This window comes from Pseudorasbora parva, chromosome 15 (assembly GCF_024679245.1).
Source record: "Pseudorasbora parva isolate DD20220531a chromosome 15, ASM2467924v1, whole genome shotgun sequence".
Classification (NCBI taxonomy): domain Eukaryota; kingdom Metazoa; phylum Chordata; class Actinopteri; order Cypriniformes; family Gobionidae; genus Pseudorasbora; species Pseudorasbora parva.
In genome coordinates, this window is record NC_090186.1 from 13,175,150 (window position 1) to 13,197,817 (window position 22,668).

Here is a 22,668-nt window from a genome sequence, read left to right on the forward strand (position 1 = left end):
AGGATAAAAAAGAAAGGTTAACAATCTAGTCTTTCAATGTTGTTTATATATATATCTACTCTGACCATAAAGTATAGTCTACAAGACTACTTGAAGCAATAAAAAGGATGGAAGGAATCAGAAGCTCTTCATGTTGAATGTCCTTATTTCTGTATCTCTGAGACTATATCAAATGATGGACACTTCAAGCAGGGGTCCACTCCGGGGGGTCCACTCCTTTATATTTCAAAAGGCCCAAAGTTTGTTTAATAAAACATTTTATATGTGGTCCACCACACAAATCATGTAGTTTCACAATGTCAACACCAGGTGTAGCAGTGAGTGACAGCAATTTAATAACCGCTGTCTGTTGCGTATAAGAAACCTTGAATGCATCAAAAGCACAACTCTGCTAACCGTTTGAACTGTGGCACATGGACCATTTCTCAGCTCTACCCAAAAGACGGCAGCGCTGACCAGTCTGGATCACATGACCACTAAACAGTGTGAGATCCAGTCAGAAGCATTTCAAGTTTGCTGCAAAGATCTCCAATACAAACCACAAATGTCTTGTTATCATATTTTGGTAACCATATATTATTACTTTTTTCATGGACATTAGATGCCATGTGTGGTCATCATGCCACCTGTGGTTATCATGATCTAAATGTATGGTACTATGAAAGGTCAATGGATAATTTAATTAAGAGTAGCGTTCTAACTCAGTAAGAATATTTCTGTTTTATCGTTTTAAAATTAGGTCAACATTTTTACAGATATGACTTACTGTTACTGTTTATGTTAGAGAAAATACACTTACATCTGCATCCCAACTAAAGCTACTGCTAATGTCAACTCAAATTACTGTCAAATGTGCCTTTACAAGTTTCCAATTATTTACTAACGAAATATAACATTATAACACAATATTTTGAATGTGTTTAAATGTATTGTGAAAATGTCTAACTAAATGTCATATAATTTGTAATAGTTCAATTTATTTTTAACTAACTAACTAACTAACTAACTAAACGATGCTTTGTGAATGCTTCAATTTATTGTGACAAAACATAATCAGCTTTATGACATTTTCAAATTATTTAGACTAACTAACTAACTAACTAACTGACCGACCGACCGATCGACCGACTGACTAAGTAACTAACTAAGTAACTAATTAACTAACTAACTATAGTAGAATAATAATTTTCAAATTATTTTCACTAACCAACTAACTTAGGGCCCTATCTTGCACCCAGCGCAATTGACTTTGTACACCGACGCATGTGTCATTCCTATTTTGCACCCGCGCAAAGCGCGCTTCTCCCTCCACAGAAGCACGTCGCTAAACTAGTGAATGAACTTGCGGAGCTGGGCGGTTCAGCGCAAAAAAGGAGGCGTGTTCCGGCGCAAACAATCCCTCGTGCTATTTTGCGGTTCCATTAAACAATTGCGCCACTGACCAGAAAAAACCTAGTCTAAAGTCAGTGGCACGTTGCGCGTTGTTCATTATGCTATTTTAAGGGCGCATGCTTGACATACACTTTGCTTCAATTTATTGTGACAAAATATAATCAGCTTTATGACATTTTCAAATTATTTTCACATTCACTAACTAACTAACTAACTAACTAACTAACTAACTAACTAACTAACTAACTAACTAACTAACTAACTAACTAACTAACTAACTAACTAACTAACTAAACAATGTTTTGTGAATGCTTAAATTTATTGTGACAAAATATAATCAGCTTTATGACATTTTCAAATTATTTTCACATTAATTAACAAACTAACTAACTAACTAACTAACTACATTTATGCATTTATACATTTATGCATAATGCAACTAACTAACTAACTAACTAACTAACTAACTAACTAACTAACTAACTAACTAACTAACTAACTAACTAACTAACTATAACATTCTTTTAAATACATCATAATATGCTTTGTGAATACTTCAATAATTTTTTACATAAATAAACGAATAAACAAAAACATAAATTATTTAATTATAAATAAATAAATAAATATAAATGCATTCTGTTAGGTTCTGATGTGCTTCTATGTATTTCTGCAAAGGTGCAAGGTCGCATAAACACCCCCTAATAACAGTACATGACGTTGTGAATATGACGTCATCTTTAAAAGAGTTCATAGCGTTAGACTTGTCATAGGTATCCAATGCTATGTAGAAGTGTCTGTTTCATCTCCATTTCCTAGCTCTATGGGACATCTGGTGTCACTACGCCCCTCAGCTGTGCCGCTGCGGTCTCATGGGCTCATGGCCTGGCACAAAACGCTATTGTGTGGCCGCTAAGGAACAGGTGGCGCATCACAAGAGGGCAGTGCAACAAGACTCATTATAACAAGAGAGGAAACAGCCTGTCCCCTCTATTCGGTGCCCATACAATGACCCTTGGCACTCTTCCCATCACCAAACATCTGTCTGAGTACCCGTTACTCTATGAACCACAGCAAAGTTAAGGGGGAAATATGGTAAATGATCATTCCAAGCATAAAAATTCAAGGCAGTGTGCATATGAAGACACCCTGAAAAACCATAAATCCCATACTACATCCACCAGGGGACTATCCCAGTCACTTTCATGGAAGAACAGACATGCTTAGTTAAAGAATTACAGCATTTGTACTGTAGATTAGACATAATAAATAAATCCATCCATCCATCTAAATGCAAAACATAAATTGATTCAGTTCTGTCTAAACGTTACAAACAAGACTTCAGCAAATCTTTCCATCCATTCGATATTTGAGGTACTAGCCTATGTTTTTGTGCATGTGTGATTGTTTGTGTGTGTAGTATCTACACAGTACGCCTGTGATTTTAAAGCTGACCCCTACAGACTGAACAAACCCCCGGGCATAAGTGTGTGTTTGTCTGTTTACACATGCGCCCGTATGAGGGCCTCGTACCTCTCTTCTTGGAATCCTTTCTGACGCTGGGTCTGGCAGCAGGCTGGAGCTCGGCCTCTGTTGACATATTAAATCCTTATTCCTTTACCGTGCAGCTGGGTGGCTGTGACTGGCTCATCTAGAGGGGCTTTCCACTGACTCTGGAACAGTCCACCGCTGCCTCTAGCCTCGACACGGCATCTCATTCACTCCCAGCAAGGGCTGCAAGGGAAGAGATAAAAGACATTTTAAATTCATTTAACCAAGTGTTGTGGTATAAACTTAATACCCATGGATCCATAGCATTGGGAAGTCTGTTAGAATTTTCCAAATTGGTCTCATGACATGACACACGACTACCATAACAATGCAATGAATGCAAATAAAATATATTATGTAATTTGACATATTTAGTAAATGCATCTTGATTTAAGGATTTTTATTAAGAAGATTTTTTTTTTTTTTTTTTTTGCAGTGTGATATTAATGACGTAAAAAAAAAAAAATCTCGAAACGCTTATTAATTTTTGTACTTACTAACACTTAGAATGTTTAACACTTTAAAATGTTTGATTATTTGACATTTTTATGACAAGGTAAGGTTAGTTAATGTTTTAAAATGTCATGTTGTGCAACCTTCCAAAAACGAAAAAATTATTTATGAATTAGTAAGCCATGACATTGTATAAATAAATAAATAAATAAATAAATAAATAAATAAATAAATAGCACATGAATATTGCATTTAGGTAAAGTTTTTAATGGCATTTAAGGCATATATATTATTACATTTTTAAAGTCTCTTAAAGTATTTGTCACTAACCCCTTTGTATGCCGTATATATGCAGTAATACTAAAACCAGCTACAGAAAAGTGTATGTTTTTGTTTCTTTTTTCTTCTTTTCTTTTTTTTTCTCACAAACTAACATTTTCAAGACTGGCATAAACTGGAATACAAAACTTCAGAATCCAAATGTCTTCTGAAAGCCCTGCAGATGACAACTTGAAAATGTTAAATATTAGTAATGTTGATGTTAATAATGTTCCATGGTGTGGCTTTGCTCTTTCCAAAGGATGTTTTGGCTTGTTTTCTCGCAGTGTTTCCTCTCCCTGCAGCGGGAAAGAGGCAGGAGGAAGCTCTAAATTGTTTCATCAGCTCTCTCTCTCCCTTCTCTTTCGCCTCTCACCTTGTCATTGCATGAACAAACAGTGCCAGCCCTTCTTCCTGCGCACCTCCACCATCGCCTCCTTCACTTCCGTGAGCAGCTCTCTCCTCTCGGGTGGTGGGAAGCACCTTTCATGTGTTAATTGGCCTCAGTGGCACTGTAGCATCACTGCAGGTGCCAGAGACATCAGCAGATCAAACCCCGCTCCACCTCACTGTGCTCTGCCCCACACAACAGCAATCAGACGAAGAAGAGACCACAGGGACCGTCACTAACTGCTCAGGCAGGCCGACCGACCGACCGAACAACATGGCATCACTTAGAAATCGATACACCTCGAGATGTATCGACTGGGATGAGTCAATGCCTCTAAGACATAACACAGCAGAACAACCTGAGTGAAGGACACAAGTCTATGGCCTTCCATGATATAATCTAAAAAAAAAAACTAAAAAAAATACACATTTTAAAAGATAGTTCACCCAAATATTTTATTTAACCTCATTATTTACAACAATATATATATTGTTGTAAAATAATAATTATAATAAATTATTGCCACCCCTGGTAAATATAATCAAAGATAATCAAAGATTTAAAAAAATAAATCTGCAATGTTTATCCTTTTGATCTTTCAATCAAACAATTTACACAAATCTAACCTTTCATTGAAATAAAATAATTGAAAGTGTGTGTGAATCACATTATGAAATAAATGTATGTCTCCAAAGAAAATAAATAAATAAATGCAGATTTATTTTTATAGCCATCTTTGATCATATTTAACAGGGATGCCACTATTGGGGTGGCCCAGTAGTTCACAACACAACGGAATTTCAAAAGCAAACCTAAGTTCACAACACAACAAAATCAAGTCATAACACAACGGAATCAAGTCATAACACATCGAAATCAAGTCACAACACAATGAAATTAAGCCACAACACAACAAAATTCAAGTCACAAAACAAAAACATCAAGTCAACACACAATGAAAAAGCCACAACACAACAAAATCAAGCCGCAACACAACAGAATCAAGCCACAACACAACTAAATCAAGTCAAAACACAACTAAATCAAGCCACAACACAACTAAATCAAGCCAAAACACAACAAAATCAAGCCACCACACAACAAAATCAAGCCACAACACAACAAAATCAAGCCAAAACACAACTAAATCAAGCCAAAACACAACCAAATCATGCCAAAACACAACTAAATCAAGCCACAACACAAAAAAAATCAAGCCACAACACAACTAAATCAAGCCAAAACACAACAAAATTAAGCCACCACACAACAAAATCAAGCCACAACACAACTAAATCAAGCCAAAGTCATATTACATTAAAATCGAGTCACAACACAACAAAATCAAGTCAAAACACAACGAAAAAGCCACATTACAACCAAATCAAGTCCTAACACAACAGAATTAAGACACACCACATCAGAATCTAGCCACAACACAACAGAATCAAGCCAAAACATCAGAATCAAGCCACAACATCAGAATCAAGCCACAACACAACATTATCAAGTCACAAGACAACAAAAGCCACAACACAGCAAAATCAAGTTACGACACAACATAAAGTCAACACACAACAAAATCAAATCACAGCACAATGGAAAAGCCACAAAACAATGGAAATGTCCCTGACCACTACGGTGCACTCAGAGAGCACTAAAATTAGTTTTGTATACTACCGAATTCTATAGAGTCGGCAGTCTTACAAAGATTTCAATACCAATTTTAACAGTATGTAACCATTGTATATCGACATATATTAATATTATCAATATTAATTCACATAACGATACATGCATTATAGCTGCATATTTATACTCGAAAACGCTTTGACCTGCTACAACGGCACATGACGCCTAAGGGAACGTCTGCCAATTCCACCAAGTGGCTGAAACGTATAATTTGTATTAATTCAAATTACTTTTAACATAAAAAAGACATATTCAAATTGCAAAGATGTGTTGTGCAGTACTGAGTCTTACCAATAAAACCAAGATTTTGAATTTTTAAATGTTTTAATTATGTAGGTCAAGGGTCCCTAAACTTGGTCCTGGAGGGTCGCTGTCCTACAGAGTTTAGCTCCAACCCCAATCAAACACACCAGAACCAGCTAATCAATGTCTTACTAAGTCCTATAAAGGCATTGATTAGCTGTTTCAGGTGTGTTTGATTGTGGTTGGAACTAAACTCTGCAGGACAGCGGCCCTCCAGGACCGAGTTTAGGGACCCCTGATGTGGGTGGTTTTGAATTACTATTTCATGTTGATAAACAATGGTTACATACTGTTAAAATTGGTAATGATATATTTGTAAGAACAGTGGCAAGGAAAACTAACTTTACAGCGCTCCGGGTGCCCCCTAGTGGTCGGGAACATTTCCGTTGTGTTGTGGCTTGATTTTGTTGTGTTGTGGCTTTTTCGTTGTGTTTGTGAACCTATGTTTGCTTTTTAAATTCCGTTGTGTTATACACTACTGGGCCACCATACTATATATTTAACTTATTATATTTCATTTTTCATTTTGTTTGAACAAAGTTTAACTTTAAATACTAAAATAAAAATGATATATACTTATTCATGTATATATATATAAAATAACCAAAAACCAAGAAACATTAAATCTTAAAAATAAAATAGAACATGATAAAAGTAGAACAATTAAAACAAAAATGAATTTTGAAAAAAGTTGAAACATTCTTAAAATCTGTAATAAATGTAATCCAAATGTAATAATATAAATATATATATACAAATAAAACAAATGTAAAAATATATAATATGGTTTTGAATGTCATGAGGGTGAGTATTTACAATTGTCATTTTTGGGAGAACTATCCCTTTAAAGATATGTGGTAGTATCAGATTTACTTGCAATGTAGATATGAGGTATTTTGGATGTGATTTTATAAGCTCAGATCCAAGCTTCCACATCCAAAATGTAAAGCTTTAATACCAGTAAATCAGTAGAATTAGTCTGACCCACAAAAAAACAAACAAATGTATTGCAAAGTTAAAGCCCAAACACATCAGTTCTGAGAGCAGTAGCTTTAAGAGGCTAGTCTACATAAAGCCTCTAAAGTCCCGGGCTCCGCTCAGCAGGCCGGGGTAGTGGCCACTGTAAGCCGCCGCCGAGGGGATTTAAACAGCCATTTCATTTCGAGCTCCAGCCCTGAGCTTCAGCCACCGCCTGGCCACGCGCCGCACATTGTGTGCAGAACATTTAATTCCGAATGGAGAGAGCATGTCGCAGAGCAGCAGAGATTCACACGGCGCTCTTTATCTGAGAGAAACACACAGAGAGGAGCTGTGAGTCAGTCCAATTACTGCCATTATCTCTCGGAGAGAGGGAGAGCGAGTTCTCCACTAAACATTTTCCCATTCTAGCCTTTTTTCTTTCCATTTTCATTAGCCTCTCTCTTTACCTTCGTACATCTGGAATCGCATAATCCTTGATACTGCTGGCTCACTGTCCTGCACTGAAAATCTGTGAATGTCACATTGTCGCTTTCAGGAAAAAATACCATTGTTTGCATCGCCTTTTGTGTATTTGAACATATACACAAAAAAACTAATATAGAATAAACTTGTGGCACAGCAATCGACCTACACTGATAACATTATAACCCACTTCTTAATATTTTGGTCCCCTTTTTGCTGCCAAAATAGCCCTGACCCGTCAAGGCATGGACTCCACTAGACCCCTGAAGGAGTGCTGTGGTATCTGGCACCAAGATGTTAGCAGCAGATCCTTTAATTCCTGTAAGTTGTGAGGTGGGGCCTCCATGGATCAGACTTGTTTGTTCAGCACATCCCACAGATGCTCGATCGGATTGAGATCTGGGGACTTTGGAGGCTCGTTTTCAAACTCGTTGTTGTGCTCCTCAAACCATTCCAGAACCATTTTCGTTTTGAAGCAATTTGAGCTACAGTAGCTTGTTTGTTTGATCTGACCACACAGGTCATCCTTGACTCCCCACGTGCATCAATGAGCCTTGGCCGCCCATGACTTGATAGCCGGTTCACCACTGTTCCTTCTTTGACCACTTTTGAAAGATATTGACAACAGCAGACCCGGAATACCCCACAAGAGCTGCAGTTTTGGAGATGCTCTGACCCAGTCTTCTAGCCATCACAATCTGGCCATTTTCAAACTCGCTCAAATCCTAATGCTTGCCCATTTTTCCTGCTTCTAACACATCAACTTTGAGGACAACATGTCCACTTGCTGCCTAATATTTCCCACCCACTAACAGGTGTCGTGATGAAGAGATAATCAGCGTTATTCAATTCACCTGTCAGTCATAATGTTATGCATGATCGGTGTATGTTGATCCTTAATGCTCATATGGGATAAGCAGGTTCTACATGCAGTGTCATCTTTTTGTCCAATTCGTTTCCCCTCTTCCTAGTAATTTCTTAACACTCTGCATGATTGGTTCTCATAAAGCAATTAAAAAAAAAAAAAATAACTCACAAATGTCCACATTTCCTCTCACAAACATATTAGCTTAGTGAAAGTTTCTCCATGAAGGCAAAGACTAAACACTACATAGTCTCTGTTATTTGCCCTCCTCTCTTCCTCCATGAGACATACACAAGGTTTGGTGCATCATTCTCCTGAGGCGCTGGAGATATTTCTAATATCTAGGCTAAGGTCTCCTCTGGGACACGCCACAGATTCAGAGCATGCAAGGAAAGTGGGTGAGCCGGAGAAGTTTACCTTGCATGAAAAGTGGTGACCAAGCCACCAGACATAGAAGTAAATCCTTTGTGGCTGCCTTGCGTGTTTTTTCTTTATCGGTTTATTTCAGAACTGACTACAGATGTAGTGAAATGTTTGGTGAGATAAAACCCGGCTCTGCAGGACTCTGAGTAGATGTGCTTACAAAACCAAAACCATGAAATCTCACTGCATGGATGTGGGAATTAAGCTCATATCCTCTTATCTGTCATATCTATCCTGCGTGTGAACTTGGATGTGCACCAGAAAACCACCTAATGGAGTCATGTGCACTCCAGTATGGATTCCAACTGGTATAAATCTAAATCAACCTGATTTGCTACAGTGAATCACTAATGGCGGCGTTTTATTTGCTTTCTATAGAATATTGGGTTTTTCATTACTGTGTGGGTTAAACTCATAACAATATACCATTCAAAAGTTTGGGGTCAGTAAGATGGCCGATTTTAAAACTGCTTCGAACTGTTATGAATCAGTGTATCGATTCATGATTAGGATCGCGTGTCAAACCGCCAAACTGCTGAAATTATGTGACTTTGCCGATCCGAACCGTTGATTCGAAACTCTGATTCATAACGCTCCGAAACTTCAAGAAGCAGTGTTTTGATATCGGCCATCACTATACAAGTTGTTATTTTTGAATTTTTTTTTGCGCACAAAAACTATTCTTCATAAAATTATTGTAGAACAATAGTAGTGAGACTTTGTAACGACGTCTTTAGTGCCTTTTATGGGTCCTGAGAGAGGAAATGACATTGGTTAAAATGGAGGCCTTTCTGAGCCATCGGATTTCAACAAAAATATCTTCATTTGTGTTCCGAAGATGAACTGAAATCTAACGGGTGTCAAACGACATGAGGGTAAGTAATTAATGACAGAGTTTTGACCCTTTAAACAAATTGACTTGTCTGTTTGGTGGACGTTTTGACTTGACAATCGCTAAATGTTACCTAGCAAAACTGGTAAACAGCTGCCACTATGAGAGTACTCATGTATTTGCAAACATATAGTGGTTCAGGACTAAAAACTACAAGAAGAAGGAGTCCTGCAGGGGGAAGAGGGTGGAATCAAACTCGGATTTGGACAAGTCAATCAAATCAAGTGTGAAAACTGCTTAAAAAAGTGAAGAAAAGTTCAAGGAGATTGAACAATGAGGAACGTTTTGCTGAAACAATGTCAGGTCACACACAGCCGGCAGCAGTTAACACAATGGAAAGAATGATTTTCTTTATCAAGGTCATACTATTCAAACACCCCACGTCCTGTTGACATTACTTCAGCTTTCATCTTTGAGAAGATCAGAAGCAAACTTGTAGCATGCAGTAGTTGCGATGGACTTCAACAGACATCAACAGACAAAACTAGTATCCAGTGATGGATAAACCTTGTAGAGCACAGAAATCAACATGACAGGGACTATTCCGTGCCTCCCACTTCTACTGGGACAACTGCCGCTACTACAAATCCATCCGGAATATTCCTTCACGCTTTCCAAGACTAATTGACGCTCTATAAAAAGCTCCTGAAAGAATTGTGCATCCCGCTACGTCTAAAGGATCATCCACCATGCCAGGGACTACAGCACCCACAGAGCTATGGAAGAGTAAGGAGGGCAAGAGGAGGAGGAGGAAACAGGCAGTAAATTGGATGCCCATAAGTAGCACACTGCCAACAAGCCTGCTTAATCCCCATAAATCACCCACCACTAACAGGCACACAGTGCCAGGCGCTGCGGCCGGCTGTGGGCACCCGGGCTAGTGCACATTTCTCTGACCACATCTCGGCCAGTCTTCAAGGAACCCTGCTGACACTGCCGTTTACAGACCAGCTGGGGTCAAACAGTCAGGACATGCTATACAGACAAACACTGAGGCTTTATTACAGTAGTGGTGTTTGGTAAGATTTGGGGATGGGCTCTTTTGACATTGGCAAGAAATCAACCCCCCGCAACTAGCCAAAAAAAACAACCTCTACCAACCACCTAGCAGTGTTACTGTTAACGTAAAGTAACTGAACTTGAAGTGAGTTGAACTGAACAGAGTTTCTTGGTGGGTGGGTGGATGGATGGATGGAAATAGTGATATGATGGATGGATGGATGGCTGGATGGATGGAAAAGTGATATGATGGATGAATGGATGGATGGATGGATGGATGGATGGATGGATGGATGGATGGATGGATGGATGGATGGATGGATGGATGGATGGATGGATGGATGGATGGATGGAAAAGTGATATGATTGATGGATGGATGGATGGATGGATGGAAAAGTGATATGATTGATGGATGGATGGATGGATGGATGGATGGATGGATGGATGGATGGATGGATGGAAAAGTGATATGATGGATGGATGGATGGATGGATGGATGGATGGATGGATGGATGGATGGATGGATGGATGGATGGATGGATGGATGGATGGATGGATGGATGGAAATAGAAATATTATGGATGGATGAAAATAGTGATATGATGGATGGAAATAGAAATTTTATGGATGGATGAAAATAGTGATATGATGGATGGATGGATGGATGGATGGATGGATGGATGGATGGATGGATGGATGGATGGATGGATGGATGGATGGATGGATGGATGGATTGAAATAGTGATATGATATAGATAGATAGATAGATAGATAGATAGATAGATAGATAGATAGATAGATAGATAGATAGATAGATAGATAGATAGATAGATAGATAGATAGATAGATAGATAGAAAGAAAATTCAAAATTATATAATATTATATAATTATATAATAACACGTGATTGGGAAACACAACCAGGACATGCCATGAATGAACCCGTACCACCCATATGAGCTCAGCCATGGCTCAGTGTACAGGTATCTGGAGTATGTGTGCTAACCAATATCCCACAGCTCCAACTACTCTCTCCTGATGGTATTCTAAGTGTTTAAATGCAATGTTATCCACATTCACGCACATATGGGTAGATAAATGTGTCATTACTAGCCTCTCCACAACTGACAGCGTGTGACAGCTATTCTCCGGCATAAAATGCAGATAACCACACTCACTTACACAGGCGTGTGTACCGTCTGGTTAAATGACAGGACATGTCAGGCTCTGCTCTCGTTTTCCCTTGCCATCTGTACTGAGTCCCAGTTCACCTTCCTAAGTTTTGGACGTGCCCTGAATATGTTAGTTCCCTTTACATATTCAGTCTAAAACTTTACTTTACTTTATCTAAAAAAAAAATAAAAAAAAAACCTCATACCAGCACAACACATTTACCACTCACAGATATTTAGATAAGGACAACATTTTTTGAGAGGCTTCAAGAAATGTTCTTTAGTATGTCAATGCTTTGGGTAAAATGTTGAACAATTATGTGTCACAGGTTCTATTCTGAATATTTGAATATAGCAGATAACACTAATACACGGGCTGTCGCTCAACAGCACACCTGACAAAGCAGCAGTCACATCACACTGAATCAGACCTGCCAATCAAAAAAACATATCCACATACCCAACACATGCTTGTACCCAGAATCCTCTACATTCTGCAAGATAGCGTTTTCTAATCTAGTATCTTTAATACAATTTAGTCTCAGGGGGGTCCGGCCTATTTCTGAATATGAGCTGTTGTGGCTCAGGAGATTTTTTTTTTTTTTAGTTATTGAAAATAAATGTGCTTTATATAATTTAATATATAATATAATATAATATAATATAATATAATATAATATAATATAATATAATATAATATAATATAATATAATATAGCAATTGAATTTACTCTATGTACACGGCTAACCTCAGATATCTTACTGCAGCTGCTGTTTTCAGCAAATGTAAAGAGAGATAATCTCATTTTTAAGGGTGCTGACAGCTGAGTTAATCGCAGATTTTTAGGGGGGCTGAGATGAAAGTCTAGTGAGTTTTTTTTTTTCCAGACAAGGTCTGTGTGTGTGTGTGTGTGTGTGTGTGTGTGTGTGTGTGTGTGTGTGTGTGTGTGTGTGTGTGGGCGAGGGAAATGAAAGAGAGAAAGTGAGAGTCTTCCACACAAAAGTGACCAAAATCTGGGTCATGGTAGCTCTCAGTCTGTTCCTGTCGTTTCGTGTCTCATCTTATTTGGACCACAGCTAATAAAGCCTCTCTCTGAACTCCAACCAGCACCGTTCAGCCTTTTACAGAAAGAGAGAGAGAGAGAGAGAGAGAGAGAGAAGAGAGAGAGAGAGAGAGAGAGAGAGAGAGAGAGAGAGAGAGAGAGAGAGAGAGAGAGAGAGAGAGAGAGAGAGAGAGAGAGAGAGAGAGAGAGAGAGAGAGAGAGAGAGAGAGAGAGAGAGAGAGAGAGAGAGAGAGACTGGAAGAAGGTAAGAGAGTGAAAAGCTAATAGTGAAACCACATATTGCTGTGTATCACAGAGCTGAACCGGTTTCGCTTCGGATCAAGTGCTGACACAAGACAATTGAAAACGAAACATTGCTCATTGTACAAAAGTACACCAAAATATCCTTAAAATCAAATGTTAAAATGCAGATTTTAATGAACAGCAAAAATCCAATAATATGCCTCATTCATAACATGACTGACAGTCTGAATCGCAAAACTGACAACTTTGTAAACATGTAAACATCAGCATACGTGTGATTTACTATACTAACACATGGTAAGATATTATAATAGTATTAGCCATATTAGCACCTGACGAAAAAAGTTCAAAAGTTTGCTATCCTATCGCGTGCAGAGGGAGTTTGAAAGACAACCGTTTATCCCGCCCCTCGGACTGAGCCCTGCCAATGGTGAGTTCCAGACCAAACATCTTGATGTGCGTCTGGCTTGTCAGACTAATATGAGACAGTTGTACTTTTCCTTCTTCCTGTCACCATATTCACAGTTTTTTTCATTTAAACCTTTTTATGCTCACTATCTGTCTTTCTCTCAGACAGCAGTTTAGTTCTCCTGCAGAAGACCCTGAATATCGCATCTCCTCTCTACACACGATGACTCCACCGTTTGACTCATTTGGCTGTTTTTGCAATGGCCTTTACAAAATCTTGAGCATTAGCAAGGCTTTGGATATCCAGGTCAACAAAAAAGATGACAAAATCTCATGTTCCCTAAAGAATATGACTCAAGACCTAAAGAACATCACTCAGTGTGGGGTATACCGTCAGACAGATGAAATGAAGGATGGTCAGCATTATTGGGAAAAGTTACTTTTAAAAGTAATGTGTTATAAATCGTGTTACATTACCCCCAACACCGTCAGTCAGTATGGTGCTTTATATGGCCTCAGGTGATCTATCTGCCTCTTTTTGACTGTTCTGAGGTCAGTTGTCTGTTCTTTGGCATTCGACTGACAGTTGATCCACCCTAAAGCGACCCATACCCACAGGATCACAGTGTCCCACTGTGTGAAACGTCGCAGAATAAACACAATCCTTTGTTTCCCTGAGCGTGTGTGTTTAATGAGTGACAGGGCGCTAGACTCATTACTTGTGGTGATTGTAGAGGGTATGTACAGGCCTTGGCATGACATGATTGGGACAGGTTGGCATCTGGTACTCATTGCACAGATGGCACCGTCAGAGCATGGCATCTTACAGCCCAATGAGAGCAGCTTCCATTGAGACACACCTCAGCACAAGTACCTGTGCGAGCCAAGAGCTTTGACGTTTACACACACACACCTTCGCAGCACATAATCAGATGTATTGTCAAATCAACTGCTGTTTAAAATGCTTTATCTAAATGTGAACTGGTTACATTTTAATGACTTTCGGATCCGTTTACAATTCTCACATGTGGACGGTAGACAGCAAAAGCCAAGACAGTTGGCAAGCCAACACTGATTCAAGTATGATTCCCAAGCTAATGACTCTAATGGGCTGGTACTTATCAGTCAATCAAAAACATACAACACAAACTCTGAAGTATGATATCTGAGCTAATGTCTCTAAAGGCCCCAATACACAAGCGAAATCGAAGAATAAACTGTTATGACAATTTCAAACAAAGTCAGGCTAAAACAAAATTTGTGTCAGGAGTTTAAAAAGGCTTGTCAAACTGAACTTTACAATGATTTTCAAAATATCTGTTTTTGGGACCCACAGAAGAAGAAAAAGAAAGAAAAATATATGTTTGGAAACACACAAGGCTGAGAAAATTATGACATTGTTGAATAAACTGAACTTTTAAAGCTTAAAAGATTTACTATTGAAGTTATTCTGATATTTGGCAACTTGATATTTGGCAAAATTGCATATTCCAAACATTTCTTCCCCACATTCAAATGGATGGAAATGTGAATGGAACTCTAAAGGAACTAGAACCATTAAGAGTAAATAGGAATTTGAACCAGAATTCCTTAGGATTTTCATCCCCTCCAGCTACTTCCATTCTTCCACAGAATAATTTTAAAAAATGAAGATGAAATGTGCAAACCGATTCCAAAATTTTTTTGGACACTGTACAAATTGTGAATTAAAAATGAATGCAATAATTTACAAATCTCATAAACTAAAAATAAATAAATACATAAAAAATCACAATAGAATATAGATAACATGTTAAATGTTGAAAGTGAGACATTCTGAAATGTCATGCCAAATATTGGCTTATTTTGGATTTTATGAGAGCTATACATTCCAAAAAAGTCGGGATAGGTAGGAATAAGAGGCCGTAAAAGTTAAATGTACATATAAGGAACAGCTGGAGGACCAATGTGCAACTTTTTAGGTCAATTGGCAACATGATTGGGTATAAAAAGCGTCTTTCAGAGTGGCAGTGTCTCTCAGAAGTCATGGTAGCAGCAAAAATAGTGGAGCGATATCAGAAAGGTCCAGAAGTGCAGGTGTTTTCTCTGGGCCAAGGCTCATTAAAAATGGACTGTGGCAACGAGGAAAACTATTCTGTGGTCAGACGAATCAAAATTTGTTTTGTAAAACTGGGATGCCATGTCATCTGGACTAAAAAGGACAAGGACAACCCAAGTTGTTATCAGCGCTCAGTTCAGAAGCCTGCATCTCTGATGGTATGGGGTTGCATGAGTGCGTGTGGCATGGGCAGCTTACACATCTGGAAAGGCACCATCAATGCTGAAATGTATATCCAAGTTCTAGAACAACATATGCTCCCATCCAGACGTCATCTCTTTCAGGGAAGACCTTGCATTTTCCAACATGAAAATGACAGACCACATACTGCATCAATTACAACATCATTGCTTCGTAAAAGAAGGATCAGGGTACTGATATGCCCAGCCTGCAGTCCAGAACTTTTTACCCATAGAAAACATTTGGAGCATCATAAAGAGGAAGATGCGACAAAAAAGACCTAAGACAGTTGAGCAACAAGAAGCCTATATTAGACAAGAATGGGACAACATTCCTAAACTCCCAACTTGTCTCCTCAGTCCCCAGACGTTTGCAGGCTGTTATAAAAAGAAGAGGGGATGCCACACAGTGGTAAACATGGCCTTGTCCCAACTTTTTTGAGATGTGTTGATGCCATGAAATGTATAATCAACTTATTTCCCCCTTAAAATTATACATTTTCTCAGTTTAAACATTTGATGTGTCATCTATGTTGTGTATTCTGAATAAAATATTGAAATTAGAAACTTCCACATCATTGCATTCTGTTTTTATTTACAATTTGTATAGTGTCCCAACTTTTTTTTGAATTGGATTTATAAATATATGTAAATATATAAGGAGATATACAACTTTTCATTGGGCTCTACAGTGAGCTCATTTAATTATGCGTCGACTCCTAACGACGGCCCATATTTCCTTGCAACACTCAAATTGAATAAGTGCTACATATTTCTAAAACGTTTGGGAAGTTTGGGATGCACAAAGTAGGTAGTACTTAGCACAGTACACTTATCAGCATGGCACATGCACTCATTCTTTTATAGTCAAAAAGGAAGAGGCGAGAAAAAAAAGAGAGGTATCCTGGCTCTGAATAATGCATGAGGAATTTTTTTTTTTGTTTCATTTTTGAGGAATGTGCGGGTTCTCCCGCTGTCTGATCCGAGGCATCCCGCTAAAGTGTCATTCCAGGCTCATTATTCCCGACCGGAGTGACAATCCACTTAACATACGTGCTCCTTTCTTATGTTGCGGCCTGTCAATCATCTCTCTGGTTACCCTTTTAGATATCAGAAACACGTCCCAGCTGCCTCATCACGAGCCGCCCATCACAGCGGCATCATGGGTAGTAACTGATAAGACCACTTAACCTTTCCCCTTCTCCTCCTTCGCTATTTTGTTTTCCCCTGCATCTCTCTCACCCTTTGGTTTCCTCTATTGCTTTCTATTTGGCTTAAATTGTCCCAGGCCTGATGGACGTGTTCTGTTTCAGAGCATTATGCTCAGAGTGGTTGGTGTGCCCTGAGTGATCCTCATTGGAGCTCTTATTGATCTGTGTTTGGCTGAACATATTACAGATGAGTAAAGCCAGTCGGCGTGTTTTGCTGGTCCGTCTTAATCAGCAACAGGAAAGAGGCTGCTTAAGTGACTTTGATCTAAAGAGCTCATGGATCACTTTTGATGCTCCCCAACTAAATGTAAGAGAGCCGGTGCCAAACTATCAAACTGAACTGTGAACCCAAAACCCAGGGAAATTAAACAGCTGTCAGGTAGACACGTTCAAAAACATGAACAGACGACTCAAGTGGACGTGCTGAGGTAACGAGATGTCAAGTATCTTGTTTTAGTTGTGTGAAAGCGGCAATCTGAATCCAGTCCAAGTTCTTTGGAGACAATTACACAGACTCTTCAAATAAACAAACTCTTTAACTCTTATGTACAAACTCTTCAAAAAAACAAACTCTTTAACTCTTATGTACAAACTCTTCAAATACGGATCTAAAAACAAGAAGACTCAACATGACCCAATTTTGAATGTTCATGTGAAATAAGAGTTGTTCGAGTTTGAAAGTCAAAAATAAATCTGAGTTTGAAAACAGAACCAGATCTCCCTCATTATACAGTGGGGATCCACAAACAAGATGTATTTGTTTAAACAACGTCTGTCGTTTGTTAGTTTCAATTTTTATCAGTAATCTGCTAGTCTCCATTAAAGTCAAAAAGTGTTGTTTTAAAATACAGATGAAGTTCTATAAAGGCTTGAGTAGTAAGTAGTAGAGGTAATGAAATGACAAACTATTAATTGGCTGGTAGGTCGGATGTTTGGTTGAGCGACCAACCAACCGAAATAATAAACAAATGAAAAAACGTCACAGACTGACTAAACGACTGTCTAAATTAACAAACCAAGTGTGCAGCACAAGTCCTGAAAAGTTAAGCCAAAACGTTTTGATTGCCCCATGGTGGTTGGTCCCAGTATAGGTCATAAGCCCTGCCCTCTCCATGTAATCGACTGGGACAAACGAAATAATCAAGGTTGTTTTTATCATGCTGATCTAAGCTCAAGTATTTGTTTTTTTTTAATAAGTTAGGTTTTATTTAGTTATTTTATGAAATAAAAACAGGGGGTGTGACATTATGATTGATAGCTAAAATTGACAGCTTCTCTGCCTGAAGTAGTCACTGAGACACCAACTGACTTTTGGGGGGGATTTTGAGGAGGAGATTGGAGCTTTACATTTAATTTTCAACGGTATCTCACGACTAATTTGAATTTTACGAGGTGGCTAATTTGTACAAGTAATTTTTGACAAGTGAATTTGTCTACACCCCAGTGATGTGTAGGTTCAGGGGCAGGTAATTCATATTAATTTATACGAAATGGGCAACTCATAAAATATGTACAAAGAGAAATATGGCGTGAGATTGAGATGGTTGTTCTGCAGTAAACTGGACAAAGCAATTCTGCGTGAGTGTGGGTGGGGCCTTGATACCACGATTTCACGCTGATTACTGTGGGTCATTGATTGCTTTTCTATATTGGAAGAGACTGAAGGTGTGTCGTCCATATTTTTATACAGTCTATGGAACAAACACATAATTTTCTTTCTTTCTTTCTTTCTTTCTTTCTTTCTTTCTTTCTTTCTTTCTTTCTTTCTTTCTTTCTTTCTTTCTACTAACCAACCAACCAACCAACCAACCGACCAACCAGTGATCGATTGGTCAGTCGATCGACCAACTTACTGATTTGGTCAATTGATTGATTGATTGATTGATTGGTTGCTTGGTTGGTTGCTTGGTTGGTTGGATGGATGGTTGGATGGATGGTTGGATGGTTGGAGGATGGATGGTTGGTTGACAGAAAGAAAGAAAGAAAGAAAGAAAGAAAGAAAGAAAGAAAGAAAGAAAGAAAGAAAGAAAGAAAGAAAGAAGTGTATGTAGTGTGATGTTCTTCCTGTCTGCTGCTGTTGTTTTGTTCAGACTGCTGCTAGTAACATGGATTAGAGCAAAGCTTCTGCTTACTCAGAACAGACAACATATGTCATAACACAGTTTATGAAAAAAACAACTCTTAATCACCTGCCACAGCACCATGTGTGGCGGTGTGTGTGTTTGCATGAAAGACTCACCTAACCTGAATAAATATGCTGAAAAAGCCCACAGAGCAGCTGAATTATAAACATAGATAAAGCCAGAAAGAGATCAAAGTTTGAACCCTAGATGAGTCTCTAGTGACCTCCAGAAAACGCATCGATCCTCTCAGACCGGACCTGGGTGGGATTACATCTTCTGTGCTGGAGATTTAGAGCAGGCAGCAAGGGGCTTGTTTTGTATTTTACTTTATTCTCCTGTAATTATTTTGGGATTCTTTCCTTCCCACTACACCATTTCAAAAGAAATAAGGCATCAAAATTAATTTAAAACCTGACAATGAACTGTCTGAGTAGCTGAATACATACAGCTGCCGTGTGTGTGAACGAGAGCTCATACACAGCGTGTTCATTAAATGAGAATAAACAAACTCAAATCATTATTCCAAATCTGCAGAGAAACGATCCTGAAATAGAGCTTCACATCTCTCTGGAACGTTCCTCTCGCTCCTCCTCTATCATCCCTCTTCTCGTTTATTTACAGAAACATAGCCGCGGCAGATATCAAACGTTACCCAATCCGGCTCGCGGGAATTCCGCATGTTTCATGTTTGACACGGGAATGAAGGAAGAGGGAAAGAGAGGGATCTCTCTTCTCTTCTCTTCTCTTCTCTTCTCTTCTCTTCTCTTCTCTTCTCTTCTCTTCTCTTCTCTTCTCTTCTCTTCTCTTCTCTTCTCTTCTCTTCTCTTCTCTTCTCTTCTCTTCTCTTCTCTTCCCTTCCCTTCCCTTCCCTTCCCTTCCCTTCCCTTCCCTTCCCTTCCCTTCCCTTCCCTTCCCTTCCCTTCCCTTCCCTTCCCTTCCCTTCCCTTCCCTTCCCTTCCCTTCGGTCAGACGGCCTTGGCTGCTTCCTCAGATTTAAATAGGAGTTTCTCACTACTCACACAAACGTGTCCTCCGCATTTAATGGGAAAATAGCGAACAGGCCATATTTGGAAGCCAACCAGCTCTAATTAGCGTTATCTACTCTCTTTTATTCACTTTTCCGCTACATTCATTCACTCACAGGTCTTGTGTACCAGAACCAAACACTTCATGTAAGAAAACAGAAACACTTGATGCCAAATTAAGCTTGTTCTCTGTGTTTTTAAGTGGTTATTGTTTATATATCGATTTGACTTATTTCTATGGATTGGTTCTTTTAACTGGATTAGTGGTTATTTTACAATTTTGTGTTGCTTGTTATCCCAACGTGCGGCATATTACATGCTCTGACATATTCTAATAAAGTAATACATATGCACAAACTGGTGTTTTTCCCAATTAAAGTACATTAATTAGCATGTTTATTGTAATTTCATGTGTCCTGGTCCAGTTTCTTGCTCCCACACTAATTGAGATTAATGTTCTCAATGGCTATTCAAATTCATTTGCATCTCTCAGATGAGCTTTTGCATTTTTCATTGAAATTCTAACCTACGTTTACAAATTGATCTTTACTAATGGTACTTAGACTCGGATGACTTTGTCATGTTCACTTGTCGCCACAAATCTGTGTATATCTCTCTGTATCATCACAGTATATCGATGAACTACTTGAAATGCCTCTATCTGTCATTTGGTCACAAATTTTGTATTCTCCCACAGGCCACAGCACACATTTTATTGTTACTTTTAGCTTTTATAGATTTTTCTGTCATGTTTGGTTTCATTTTACAGTCACAACGATAAGTATTGTGAAATCAATAGAGACATCTGTGAGTCCTAAAATTCAGTTTATCGATATATAAACTGTTGGTAACTAAATGTGCTTTGACATTTCATTTTTTAGACTGGCTTAAATGCGTGTTATGAAGAAGTGTAGGTGGATCATTAAACCTGCTTTTTCCAGTATTGATGATGTTTATAATTACAGTAGCTTTTAGCTTTTAAAATACTGTATATATTTGTATTTTATGACATTTCATGCTGCAGTTTTAATACACAATGGTGCATAAACTTCTGATTTTGATGAAAAGAACACATCTTTAGTCTTTATTTTAAAATGTATGATTTATTCAAATAATGAATTGCCTTCTTGTATCCTTAATAATAAATAAAATAAATAAAAATATCACCGTTTTCACAAAATTATTAAGCAGTACAACTGTTTTCAACATTGATAATAATAATAAATGTTTCTTGAGCATCAAATCAGCATGTTAGAATGATTTCTGAAGGATCATGTGACACGGAGACTGGAGTAATGGCTGCTTTTCTATCACAGGAATACATTACATTTTTTTAGTGAAATAGAAAACACTTTACATTTTAAATTTGAAAATTGAAATAGTGTTTCACAATATTGGATAATTTTTTTTGAAATATTATTATATTATTATTGGAATAAAACCAACATAAGCATAACCAACCCAAGCTTTTCCCCTTTATTTTAAGGTTTCGTTATTAAATATTAACTAGTTGCTTATTAGCATGCATATTACTAGGATATTGGCTGTTTATTAGTACTTATAAGCACATAGTAATGCCTTATTCTACATCACTTATTCCTACCCAATACCTAAACTTAAATGCTACAAAAACTACCTTACTAATAACTACACTGTAAAAAATTTGTGGTGGTTTTTGTTGGTTTAACTTAAAAAAGTAAGTAACCTGGTTGCCTTAAAATTTTGAGTTTATTGAAATTTAAAATTTGAGTTGATACAATGAAGGAAATTAGTTTAATAAATAGAAACTCAAAATATTTTTGAATCTGAACCACATAAAAAATGTGATAAATCATAAAAATAGCACAATTTGGCATGTTTCACTGTGTCATCAGAAATAACACACACAATATTACCCAATATACTTACAAAATCTTTTAATAATATTTTAATAAAGGTTGTCGAATCTCAAAAAATGTTCATTGTATTAACTCAAAATTTTAATTTCAATGAACTCAAAATTTTAAGACAACCAGGTAACTTTTTTTCTAAATAATTTTTTTACAGTGTATTAATAAGCAGCAAATTAAGAGTTTATTGAGGCAAAAGTCGTAGTTAATAGTGCGCATGTGTTCCCCATAATAAAGTGTTACTATAAATTATAAATCCTTTATTAAAATATTTCAGATGTCAAATTGTAGGGCATGTCAGCTAGAAAGATTTAACAACTGGTTATTTCTGAAATTTGTGTTGTTGATGGAGTATCCAAAGCTTGTGTAAAGGATCAGCAGCTCATTTGCATTTAAAGGGACACACAAAAATGTTGTGTTTTTGCACAGACCCAAAGGGTGTACATTTGACAAGTTATAAAATATGATCAGGGGAGCTGAAACTTCACAGACACTGTCTGGGGACATCAGATATTTATATTACATCTTGTGAAAA

The 22,668-nt window shown here is 37.8% G+C and overlaps 1 protein-coding gene across 8 annotated transcripts in view; it reads right to left on the reverse strand.

The window, feature by feature from the left end:
• The window catches only part of dab1a (DAB adaptor protein 1a), a 562,848-nt gene that overhangs the window by 148,789 nt on the left and 391,391 nt on the right, over window positions 1–22,668 (reverse strand). For all 8 annotated transcript variants that reach the window (XM_067417159.1, XM_067417163.1, XM_067417157.1 and 5 more), the window contains one exon: window positions 2,926–3,126. In XM_067417159.1, coding sequence (XP_067273260.1) covers window positions 2,926–2,992 — 67 coding nt within the window. In that variant the 5' untranslated portion in view covers window positions 2,993–3,126. The remainder of the gene's footprint in view (window positions 1–2,925; window positions 3,127–22,668) is intronic.